This window comes from Perognathus longimembris, chromosome 23, assembly GCF_023159225.1.
Source record: "Perognathus longimembris pacificus isolate PPM17 chromosome 23, ASM2315922v1, whole genome shotgun sequence".
Lineage (NCBI taxonomy): Eukaryota > Metazoa > Chordata > Mammalia > Rodentia > Heteromyidae > Perognathus > Perognathus longimembris.
Genome location: NC_063183.1, coordinates 808,528 through 821,468, shown reverse-complemented (window position 1 = coordinate 821,468; position 12,941 = coordinate 808,528). Strand labels below are relative to the sequence as shown.

General features: G+C 53.3%; 1 protein-coding gene across 1 annotated transcript in view; it reads left to right on the top strand.

Moving 5' to 3' along the window:
- Window positions 1–12,941, top strand: part of Lmf1 (lipase maturation factor 1) — a 55,819-nt gene that overhangs the window by 2,000 nt on the left and 40,878 nt on the right. Inside the window, exons 2-3 of the mRNA XM_048333061.1 lie at window positions 2,513–2,707; window positions 4,384–4,693. Coding sequence (XP_048189018.1) covers window positions 2,513–2,707; window positions 4,384–4,693 — 505 coding nt within the window. The remainder of the gene's footprint in view (window positions 1–2,512; window positions 2,708–4,383; window positions 4,694–12,941) is intronic.

Genomic DNA, 12,941 nt, shown 5'->3' with positions numbered 1-12,941 from the left:
CTCCGCATGTGGCCTTGGTGGCCACTCCACACCTGGAACCCTCTAGCCTAGAGGGGAAGGCCATCTTGACTCTCTCCCAGGACCCCAAGATTTCTGGCCTGCCTGTCCCTGGGATACCAAGACCTGATGGCCTTAGGTACATGCTGCCCCTTGGGAGAGACTGCAGGATGCGGACAGAGTTTGTACTGCCCACTGCAACATCTGTTAGGGGTCACACTTCACAGCTGAGCTCCTGAGGGAGGTTCTCTCACAAAGAACTGAAATAAACCACACTGCAAGATGTACTTACATGCTATTATCCCAGTATTTGGGCTAGGGTGAGTGGTTGGAGGCTGGAGAGGGGTCCCAGAAAGTGCTGCTCTGGCCTAGACTTGGTGGGGATCCAGTATTCGTGGCTGGTTCCTGCCCTCTTCTCACTCCCTGCAGATGTGAGGAGTAAACAAACAGTAAACTCCGATCATTTGACCATGTAAGCACTGGTAATTTAGATGTCAAAACAGCAGGATAAAAGTTGAAAGGCTAAAGGCAAGAAGATGCTAAAACCAAGACAGCCATCTGCAGTATGCACAAAGGAACAGGGCCTAATATGCAAAGTGTGCTGAAAAATGATCTTCCAAGAGCCCCACAGTTAGTCTAGTACCCTAGGGCTGGCCCTCACTCCTGTGCACTTCCAAGCAGTGACAAGCCTTCCCCCATCAGAAAGCAAAAGCAAGGGTCTGCTCAGGCCATGTGTCTGTTCTTCCCTCCTCCTGACTTCTCAGTGGCCTTTTTCTCTTAGTTTTAAAAAATGTGTCTTATTAGTATGCATCAGCTGCACAAGGGGGTTTCATTGTAACATTTCCATATGTTATATCCCAGTAGCCTCACACTGTTGTGCTCCCTCCTCTCCTTCTACCCTTCTTGAATTTCAGTAGGACTATTGCTCTATTCCATCTATGTGAACAAACTGTTTCAAACATACTCATCTTCATTCACCCTCTTGGTCAGAACCCCTCCCTTCCCATTGGTACTCCCCCAAACAGAGCCTGTCTTCTTTCCTGTGATTTTTTAGTGTGTATTAATTGCACCAAGCAATGTAAACCTGGTATTTCAGACATAAATGTACACTATGTTTTGCTCGGAATACCCTCTGTTGACAAAAGGTGAACAAATGCAGAAGTGGTACTCACTAGACACTTGAAAACAAACTACAATTTATATGTGGGAACAGGAGGGAGAAACTGGGAGAGAACTAAGGAAGAGGTGACTCTGTCCAAAAAGAAATGTACCCTTTACTTCATTTTGTAACTATAACACCTCTGTACATCACCTTTATGATAACAAAAATATTTACAAAAAAGAAAATACCTTCTACTGTTTCCTCTTTCCCAGTCCTCCCAACTCCTATTGAACAAGTATTCATTGAGATTCCCTCTGTCCTCTTCATACATGGTTGTACTGTATTTCAAAATTATTCATCCCCCACCTTCCTTTGTCCCTCTCCTTCCCCTCATCTCCCAAAACACTCATGTTCTACGTGTTTGTGTATTATATACATGTGTAATGTTCATAAATATGTATTTTAGGTCTAGCTTCCACACATGAGTGAAACATTTACTGTTCAGGACTTGACTTATCTTGCTCAATAGTGGCTTGGCTTATCTTGTTCAATAGTGTGTTCTCAATTCTATCCATTTTTCTGCCAATGGCATGATGTTTCTTTGTGACTTTGTAATATAACATAGCATGTATGAGCTGTGTCTTTATCCAGTCATCCTTGTTGGGCACCTTGGCTGAGCATTGTACAGTTTAGCTATTGTGAACAGCTCTGCAATAACGAGTTTGCAATTGTCTTTTCTTTCTTTCTTTCTTTCTTTCTTTCTTTCTTTCTTTCTTTCTTTCTTTCTTTTTCTTTCTTTCTTTCACAGTCCTGGGCTTGAACTCAGGGCATGAGCACTGTCCCTGGCTTCTTTTTGCTCAAGGGTAGTACTCTGCCACTTGAGCCATAGCGCCACTTCTGGCCATTTTCTATATATGTGGTGCTGAGGAATCGAACCCAGGGCTTCATGTATACGAGGCAAGCACTCTTGCCACTAGGCCATATTCCCAGCCCCGCAAGTCTTTCTTGTCATATTGATTTGCACTGCTTCAGAAATACTTTCAATAATGGCACAGCAGGATAAAGTAGGTCTATTTTTAGAGTTTTTCTGTAAGTTACCATACATTCGTTATACAAGGGGAGATTGTGATGTTTCCACACGTATACAATGTATCTCCATCAACCTCTCATACATGTACTTAAGCTACACGCTCGCTGTGAGCCACCAGCCCAGGATCTCTGGGTGAAGCCTCTGCTTGGCTGCTGCTTGGCCTGGACTAGCCTTGCACAGGATCCGGATCCTCAGAGTGCGCCACCCACTGTCTCCTTCCCGCCGCGCCCCCGGGAGGAACAAACCCGGGAGCCCAGTGAGCCGGGTCTGAATATGGGGCGGGGCCTGCGGGAGGCCGGGGCCTCGCGCGCGTCCTCGCGCAGGCGCGGAGTCCGTCGTGCAAATGGCTGCGCACAAGGAGTCGCTGAGGAGAAGGAAGGTCGGGAACGCAGGCCTGGGACCTGGGTCGCCGCCGCCCGCGCCGGGTCGCGATCCCGCAGGCTGCCCCGACCGCTTGCGCGCGGGCACCTTCTGGCTGACCCGGGTCGTGCTCCTGCGGGCCCTGGCTTTCGTTTACTGTGAGTGTCTGGGGGGCGCAGGCGGCCACCGGCCTCCCACAGCCCTGCCCGGCGCGGGGGCGCCCGGACCGGTCTTCGGGGCGTGGGATTCCCCGGCCAGTCCTCGGCTCGGGGATCCCCGGGCCAGTCCTCGGGGCGGTCCCGCCCCTCCGAGCTCTCCTGGAACTCCTCTCTCTTCGTGGGCGGCTGACCCCGGCGCTCCCCCGGACACGGGCCCCGCCCCCGCCCCTGTGCTCACCTGGGCCCTGCCCCTGTCTCTGCGCTCACCTGGCCCTGCCCCCTTCCCTGTCTCTTCCCCCGCCTCCTGAGCTCACTTGGATCTCCCTCAGCTACGCAAGGCATAGGACGCTGGTGGTAGCACTTTTGCCCGCACCCATGCTTCCTGCTCTTAGCTGTTCCCTGGAAAGCTCCAGAAAGAAGCCTTAGAGTTGCCTATTGGGTGCTGTGCTGAGCTTTCTCGGACTCTGGGTACATAGAGACGGAGAGCTGTTCTCTCCAGGCTGCTGATCCCAGCCAGCCTGCTGCCTGGCCTGACAGCTCTCTATAAGATGCTGCCAGACTGCTGGGCACTGCCACCTCTACTGATGGAAATGTGTTCAGGGTTATTGTGTCAAGGGTTTTAGCTGTCAGCAAAAGCAATCCACAGAGGCCAAGTTGCTGGGCAACTCTATTCTGGTTTTTATCTGAAAGGGGAAAAAAGAGGAAGAAAAAATTTCCCTGTCCCTGAGCCTCACCCAGCCCCAAATACAAAAAAACATGTTGCCCCTTCTAAGGTGTCTCCAGCTATCCTTGGCAAGGTGAAGTTTCCTAGGCTCAGGCCCCAGGGAGAGGCTAGGCAGGTTCTGGCAAAGCAACTTCCCCTCACAGGGCCCAAGTCTGTGAAGCAGGTTGGTTCTGCTGCAATGTCTGCGATGTTTCTTCCTGCTCAGTTGCTTGTACCATAGGAGTTGACATTAACCAGGCATCTGACTTCTCAAACCTAAGTCCAATCTCTCCCTATGTTTTGGGTTTTTTTTTTGTTTGTAATTAGGAAGTTTTCTCCAGAGCTTGACCTAATTTTCTTGAACTATTAAGTTGGGAAGAGAAAACTTCACCTTTCATTGTAATCCTGTATATTGGGGTTGCATTGTGCCGGGAGAAGGGCATCTGGCACTGAGGGGTGCTGGCTGTGTGTTGTACTGTGGGATGCACCCTCCAGCACATGTTCTTGCCTGGCAGAGGCTGTAGGGAGCCTTTACTATGCTTCTGCAGGAGGGCAGCAGGCTTGTGTGTGCTGATGGAGCACAGCATCTCTGACATTTGCACATGGTGCCCAGCGTTCTCTCTGCTCAGCCTCCTGTGCAGTGGCATCTACATAGTGCCATGTCCAGAGGCAGCAAGGGTGCCCTGAGGAGGGGTGATGTGTCAGGGCGGTTCCCAGGTGGATTGGAAAAGTGCACATTTCATACAGTCTGGATAAGTGGGCAGTCTCCTGTCAGCTTGCCTGTGTCACACGCAAGCAGACACATCACACACGTGCAGCACGCCTGCCCCAGGAACTCAAGAGAGTGTAGTTCAGATGTCAAACCACCAGTCGGTTGTGCTACCTTCTCTTCCCCCCAACCCCGTGTGTCTGGAAAGCATCCATGCTGCCCACAGGCTCCTGCTGCTCACATTCCCTTGTGTTCTTCTTCCAGGTGTGGCCTTCTTGGTAGCTTTCCAGCAGAACAAGGCCCTGATTGGTGACCGAGGCCTGCTTCCTTGTAAGCTGTACCTGAAGAGTGTCCAGCAGTACTTCCAGGGCCAGGCCAGCTGGGATGCCTGGAGCTATGCGCCGACCATCTTCTGGCTGTTAGACTGGTCGAATATGAACTTCAACTTGGACCTCTTTGCCCTTCTCGGGTTGGGCATCTCAGCCTTTATCCTGGTGACTGGCTGTGCCAACATGATCCTCATGGCTGTTCTCTGGGTCCTCTACTTGTCCCTGGTCAACGTGGGACAGGTCTGGTAAGTGGAAGTGGGGAAGTCTGTGGTTATGGGCCTGTCAGCCATCATGGTGTGGGTGTCTTTCTCTGCAGGGCACATCTCAGGCGCCTCTGGTTTGAAAAGCTGGCTCACATCCCTCCTTTGAGAGTGCAGAGCAATGGCCTCACATCGGCTAGGCAGTGGCAGAGGGTGTGTGCCTCTCCAGGAACACAGGGAGGAGCTTGACCTGGAGGCATGCCCTCTCTACTCCTTCCCCTTCCCTGCCAGCCAGTGCCGGCACAGTGTTGGGTCATGAATCAGAGTTGGCCCTGATGGCAGGGACCAAAGGTGGTAATGGAGCATGTGGAAGTCACAAAGACAACTCTGTGGTCCACAGGTGGGAGTGTTGGGGTCTCCCAAGAAATGGTACCTCAGGTTGCCTAGGAAGCAGGACAGTGTCAGTATCTGTAAATGTGTGAGAATTGGACATGAGGTAGATGTCCGTGTGGATGTGGGGAGAGGACATGAGCTGGATGTCCATGTGGACATGAGGATAGGATGTGGGGTTGGTGTCCTTGTGGACGTGGAGAGAGGACATAGGCTTGGTGTCCTTGTAGATGTGGGGAGAGGACATGAGCTGGATATCCATGTGGACATGAGGATAGGATGTGGGGTTGGTGTCCATGTGGACGTGGGGAGAAGACGTGGGCTTGGTGTCCATGTGGACATGGGGAGAGGACGTGGGCTTGGTGTCCATGTGGACGTGGGGAGAGCACGTGGGCTTGGTGTCCATGTGGGCGTGGGGAGAGGACGTGGGCTTGGTGTCCTTGTGGACGTGGGGAGAGGACATGGGCTTGGTGTCCTTGTGGACATGGGGAGAGGACGTGGGCTTGGTGTCCTTGTGGACGTGGGGAGAGGACATAGGCTTGGTGTCCTTGTGGACGTGGGGAGAGGACGTGGGCTTGGTGTCCATGTGGACGTGGGGAGAGGACGTGGGCTTGGTGTCCTTGTGGACATGGGGAGAGGACGTGGGCTTGGTATCCATGTGGACGTGGGGAGAGGACGTGGGCTTGGTGTCCTTGTGGACGTGGGGAGAGGACGTGGGCTTGGTGTCCTTGACGTGGGGAGAGGACATAGGCTTGGTGTCCTTGTGGACGTGGGGAGAGGACGTGGGCTTGGTGTCCATGTGGACGTGGGGAGAGGACGTGGGCTTGGTGTCCATGTGGACGTGGGGAGAGCACGTGGGCTTGGTGTCCATGTGGGCGTGGGGAGAGGACGTGGGCTTGGTGTCCTTGTGGACGTGGGGAGAGGACGTGGGCTTGGTGTCCTTGTGGACATGGGGAGAGGACGTGGGCTTGGTGTCCTTGTGGACGTGGGGAGAGGACATAGGCTTGGTGTCCTTGTGGACGTGGGGAGAGGACGTGGGCTTGGTGTCCATGTGGACGTGGGGAGAGGACGTGGGCTTGGTGTCCTTGTGGACATGGGGAGAGGACGTGGGCTTGGTATCCATGTGGACGTGGGGAGAGGACGTGGGCTTGGTGTCCTTGTGGACGTGGGGAGAGGACGTGGGCTTGGTGTCCTTGACGTGGGGAGAGGACATAGGCTTGGTGTCCTTGTGGACGTGGGGAGAGGACGTGGGCTTGGTATCCATGTGGACATGGGCAGAGGACGTGGGCTTGGTGTCCTTGTGGACGTGGGCAGAGGACGTGGGCTTGATGTCCATGTGGACGTGGGGAGAGGACGTGGGCTTGGTGTCCTTGTGGATGTGGGGAGAGGATGTGGGCTTGGTCTCCATGTGGACATGGGGAGAGGATGTGGGCTTGGTGTCCTTGTGGACGTGGGGAGAGGACGTGGGCTTGGTGTCCTTGTGGACGTGGGGAGAGCACGTGGGCTTGGTGTCCATGTGGACATGGGGAGAGGACGTGGGCTTGGTGTCCTTGTGGACGTGGGGAGAGGACATAGGCTTGGTGTCCTTGTGGACGTGGGGAGAGGACGTGGGCTTGGTATCCATGTGGACATGGGCAGAGGACGTGGGCTTGGTGTCCTTGTGGACGTGGGCAGAGGACGTGGGCTTGATGTCCATGTGGACGTGGGGAGAGGACATGGGCTTGGTGTCCTTGCGGATGTGGGGAGAGGATGTGGGCTTGGTGTCCATGTGGACATGGGGAGAGGATGTGGGCTTGGTGTCCTTGTGGACGTGGGGAGAGGACGTGGGCTTGGTGTCCTTGTGGACATGGGGAGAGGACGTGGGCTTGGTATCCATGTGGACGTGGGGAGAGGACGTGGGCTTGGAGTCCATGTGGACGTGGGGAGATGACGTGGGCTTGGTGTCCTTGTGGACATGGGGAGAGGACGTGGGCTTGGTATCCATGTGGACGTGGGCAGAGGACGTGGACTTGGTGTCCTTGTGGACATAAGGAGAGGACATGGGCACTTATGTAGGAGTCATGTGGGGAGAGGATATGTGGACATGTGAAGAAAGGACACAGGCACTTTGTGTGACCATGAGGACAGGAGTTGGACACCATGTGTGGACATGGGTTGACCTGGCACTGCATGTGGATATGAGGAGAAGACATGGACACTGCATGGACGTGGGGAGAGGACCTGAGCACAATGTGTGGACTTGGGTTGAGAACATGGGCATTGTGTGTGGATGTGGGGAGAGGGCGTGGACAGTGGACATTTGGAGAGGATATGGACAGTAGGTGTGGATGTGGGAGGAGGAGATGGGCACTCTATGTGGATATGGGAGAGGATGCGGACACTATGTGTAGATGTGAGTTAAGGTTGTGGGCACTATGTGGACTTGGGAGGGGGACATGGGCACTATGTGGTCATGGAAAGAGGACATGGGCCCTATGTGGAGATGTCAGATGTGAATGGCTTGGGAGTTCCTTGCCTTGTTTTATTCAAGAGCTGAATGTCCTCCTGAGAAGCAGGCCTGGCGAGAGCTTGACTTTCTGCAGACCTGCCCCCTGAAGGACCCTTGAACATGGCTCTGACCTTCCTAATGGTGGACCTTAAGCAGACTGTGGGGATGTGACCTTGGAGATGACTTCCACTTGGCCTTTCTGCGTTATCCTGATGGTCTGTGGGGCTGCTCTGGGCCTGAGGTCTGGGCCACCCTTCTCAGCACAGACATTTGTGGCCTCTACATCCAATGTCTGAGCCGAAGGGCTTTATTGTAATGAGACCTGGGGTTCCTGTCTGGATCACAGCGGCTGTGCCAGGCCTGCGGTGGCACAATGGGCTGAATGGTGCTAGGTGGTCCGGATGGTATGCAGGTTCCTGGATGCTGTTACAGGCCCCAGGCATCATGTAGGAGGCTGATGTGGTGTTGAGTGTCCCAGAGGGTATGGGGCCTTCATGTGTGTAGGGCCTGGGTGAGACTGAGTGAACTGCTGTCACTCCGTGAGACACTCAGGGACATCTTGGCATATCCTGTGTGGCTGAGCCATGCAGAACAGTAAATTAAGCTATGTGTTACCAGAAGATGAAAGTAGCAGCTCGTGGCAGCCACTTGCTCCACCATGGGCCTGTGTTCTGTTAGATTTCTGTGTTTGTTACTCCACAGTGGGGATGCTGGGATGGTGGCTGGCATCAAGATGGGTGGGTTTCCTCCAGGGGAGTGGAGTTGGTTAATCATGGCCTCTGTTCAAACAGCAAGGGTGGAGGTGGGAGCTCCCACTTGGCCCTTGATGTCCATGCTGTCCTCTGACCAGCTATGGGCTTGTGCACCCCCCCCTGCACTGGAGGAGGGGCTTGCTGTTCCATCTGTTCCCCGTTTGGAGCATGGCTGCCCCTCAGGCCAGCCATCTGGGGATGTGGGGCAGTGATTCTCAGTAAGGCCCCTCAGGCAAGCCAGCCTAGGACCTGGGGCAGGGGTTCTTAGCGGTTCCTTAGAAGCTGCTCCTGTAAGATTGCTGTTCCTCCCCAGACCCAGGGAGAGTTTTTGTGTCTGTCATTGCTGACAGCCAAAGCTGCAGACATCAGAGTTCCTCTCTACCTGGCGCAACTTGGGGTTAGGGGCTGGGGTGGGGTGGGAGGCGGGGTACATAGTTTGCTGCCTCTGTGTCACCCAAAACTTAGTTCTTTTAATCAAGTCTGAAATACACCAGTTAGGAAGCATTAGCACCACAGTTAAGTTTTTCCTGAAGGCTTGTGGCCAAAAATACAATCTTGTTTGTTTGTTTTTTTAAAGAAAAGATATTCTGGCTGGGTACCAATGGTTCATGCTGTAGTCCCAGATACTTAGGAGGCAGAAATAAGGAGACTCATGGTTCAAGTGGACATTTTCTGGATATTGTATATATGCCTACCTGATCTGTGAGGAGAGGAGTTGGACACCATGTGTGGACATGGGTTGGCCTGGCATTGCATGTGGATATGAGGAGAAGACATGGACACTGCATGGACGTGGGGAGAGGACCTGAGCACAACATGTGGACTTGGGTTGAGAACATGAGCATTATGTGTGGATGTGGGGAGAAGGCATGGACTCAGGATCTGGTCCATAGAACCAAGATCATGTCTAGGCCCCATCCCTGAGCAGTGTGGGACTGCAGTTAGGCGAGCCTGGGCTCTGGAGCTCGTGGCCTCCTGATCCTCAGTGGATAGACTGGGCTGGGCTCTGGAACTTGTGGCCTCCTCATCTGCCATGGACATGGCTGGGCTAAGACTGGACATGTTGGAGGACATGAGTGTTACATCTCATGACTCACCAGGGGCTGTCTTCAATCCCTCGCATCACAGGCCGTGGAGTGATGTCAGAGCCTCACCTGCGCCCCCCCCCCCCATCATGGACAAACTAGTTCTACAAAACATCCTTTTGGTCTGTGATGGCGGACAGGTGTCTGGTTCTCTTACTTGGATGGCCCAGACGACTAGTGAGGACTAGTGGGTCAAAGGGCCATGCAGGAGAGCTGGAGAGGAGATGGGGGCTGTGGCTCCCTGCATGGGTTGCTGGTATTTCTCAAGTTCTCAGGCAGGTTCTGCTCACCTGTCCAGCAAGGGCACCAGGCAAGTGTCACCAGCCACTCCTGGCTTTGAGAGCCGGCAGGTGGCTAGGATGTGAGCTGCCCCATGCTATGGCATGTGGGCTGACTTGCCTGAGGCACAGGGGGCCAGGGGTTACAGAATGATCTTGAGGGAACTGAGAGCACATGTTCTCTCCATCAGAGTAAAGGAGAGGGTGCCTCTGCCAGAGTGCTGACCACACACTGCAGTGTGGTTGGCTGTGGGTTTACTGCTGGAGCCCTGGGCTGTGTGCCAGGCACTGGCCAGTCACTTCGGCAGTGAGGTCCCACTGTGGCCAGAAGCACAGGGAGCGTTTCCTATCCTGGACCAGTGTCTCCACCGTTCATGTCGGCTTGCCTGCGGGCTGAGGCTGGCAACTGCTCTCCTGGGAGACGCGTTGCATTCACTAAGCTTTATCTTTTAGAGTGGTCAGAGCCATGTGCAGCCAGTCCCCCTTGTTAGTGTTCTGTTTGGTGTGGTGCATTCACTGCACTTCTTGTTAACTGGCATCCATGCATGAGTCACACTTCCTTAATTTTCCCTTTCCTGGGTCCACAGCCCTACTCAGGACCTCAGGGGTCATCTAGTTGTATGTGGCCCCCACCCAGGACTACAGGGGTCCTAGTTGTGTGTCTCTTCAGGCTCTTTCCTCTGTTCCAAGACCTTGGTGGTGTGGGTGCTATTCAGGTTCTGTGGGGTGCTGACCCCTGTGGTCTTTCTCATGACTGGTCAGGTGGGTCTGGGCGGAAGACCCTGAGGTGTGGCGCCACTCAGCTCTCTGCTGTGGCATGCTCTGAGAACCTGACTTTCCCCACTGAGTTGGCTTCAGAAACCTGGTGAGGCCAAAAGGTCAGCATCTCCTCTGGGTGACTTTTCCCTGTCCCTCTCTGCAGGGTGGGGGCAGAAGTGCAGCATGGGGTGGGGGTGGGGGCCTCTGCCAGCCTTGGAGTACGGGGACCCACGCACCTCTGCCCTGGGGACTTGGTCCAGTTTATTCAGCGGTTGGCTACATATTTCTTACGGGACTTTGGGTGTCTCACCCAGGAATTTAACATTTTAGGCAGAGCCAGAGCTTGCTAACTGTTGTTGCATGAAGTTCCAGTGATTTTAAGGAGAATCCAATTTGACTAGGACTGGCTTTTCCCCATGCAGCCACTATAACCACTGCTCCTGCTTCACCTCTAGCCTCACAGTTGACATCAGCTCTTCTCAAAAGCTGAGGTTTTTTTTTCTTTTTTTACACGGTTTTGTTTTATTTTGTTTTAATCTGTTCTTTACTTTGGCTCCATCTCCCAAGGTTTCTTTGCCACCATTCAGTGTGAGGCACAGTCCTCCTTTCCTTCTACCTCCCAACCCCTGAGGAAGAAGATAGTATCTCTTGAAACATGGGCCAAGCTGGGTGTCTCGGGGACCTTCTTCTGCTGTGGTGCTTCCTTCCCAGACGGGGACCATGGATTCTCTTCAAAGGATGTAGGCAGGGCCTGTGGCATCCTCTACGGTAATGCTAAAGACCACTTTCTCTTCCTGAGCCACCTGGAGGAGCTGGTGGCAGCTCCCAGGCTGCATGGGCGCCTCCCTCCTGAGGGCCTTGCCTGTGAGACCTCAGATGGGATGGGCTGGCTCAGCATGGGGTCGGACTCAGGTCAGCATGGAACACCCACAGGGGGCTGACCCCCAGCTACTCCCAAGCCCTACTCACTGAATGGCAGCACTTTGCACCTCTTATTTGTTCTGCCCTCCCCGTCCGAGAGCACAGGCTCATACTGTACACAATGTCTTGTATTCTCTATTCTTCCTCTTCGCCTTAAACAATTTTTCTCAGTCTTCTCCAACAAAAATTTGAAATAGATGTCTATACTTTCCTGTGAGCACCTTGGTATGTCCCTATGTCCCAACACTCCAATGTGGTTTGGCAGCGTGGACTTGCCTTTTTGCCCTAACATGGAGCAGGGGATGGGCAGGAGCTCGGGAGCAGGGGCAGATCCCCAGGCCTCCCAGGTCCTGCACTCACCACCGCCAGCATTTCACTTGCAGCTTCTGGACTTTCTTTTTTCCCTTTTTCTTTTTTGTCTGAGATGGGGACTTGAACTTGCTATCTGGCTTTTGCTCTGTGGCTGGTGCTCTACCAGCTGAGTTGTGCTTACAACCCCCTTCTGGATTTTCACTATTAGAAACGGAGCCTACTGCTTTAGCTCACAGCTTTGCTGTGTTATGATTTATCCACATTCCCAGCAGCAGGGTCATTAGAAGGAAGCATGGGGGAGGGGAGGGGTGGTGCAGGCCAGGCTGGATGGAACAGCAGGCTTGAGGTACCAGACTCAGCAGGACTCAGGGGTCCTCCTCTGCACAGACATCATCTGGCCAGGAGCACCCCCTCACAGGTACAGTGCAGAGACAGAGAGACCCCTTAGGGTAAGGAAGGCCATGACTTCCCTTAAAGAACAAAACAGAAAATCCTTAGAATAACTCCAATGTCTATTAAATAAATTCCAGCTGCAAAAGAAAAAAAAGCAAAAGCTATGAAAGTTAACTGGGTTCTGGTGGCTCGCGCCTGTAATCTTAATTTCTCAGGTGGCTGAGATCTGAGGATTGTGGTTTGAAGCCAGCCCAGGCAGATCTATCTGTGAGACTCTTATCTCCAACTAACCAGCAAAAAGCCAGAAGTGGAGCTCTACCTCAAGTTGTAGAACATCAGCTTGGAATGAAAAAGCTAAGCAAAAGCTCAAGGCCCTGAATTCAAGCCCCAGTACTGGCATGATTAAAATAATAAAAAGCAAACAACAACAAAAATCAACTGTTTTCTGCTCTTAATGGGTTTCAGACGTCAACCACTTTCCTCTCTGTGTACAGCAAGGTTATTCATTGGGAGAATTGATTGGGTAGGACTGTTTCCAAAGTTAGGCAGGCTGTTAAAAGGTTTTATGGAATGTTACAGAGGTGTGTTCAGAAGTAGAGTATGTGTACCCAGGGCTTGTCTAGCAACTGTGTGTCGGGGCCTCTGAGGACCCCTTTTCCCCTACCTCCTGGGGAAAATGCCTGAACCCCAAAAACTATCAAAGAGCACTCGGCCTTGTCTTCCGCCAGCAGAAGGCAAAAGCTTACTCTCATGGATTACGCTAAATTGAGGAAAGGTTGCCGACGCCTCCCCTCCACCCCCCTCCACCCCCTCCCCTCACGTGTCAGGAGCAGCGGCAGGAAGAGAGACATCAGGGAGACACCTTGATGGTTGAATGGGTCTCAGCCGCCCAGAGGGCAGGGAGAAGGATTTATT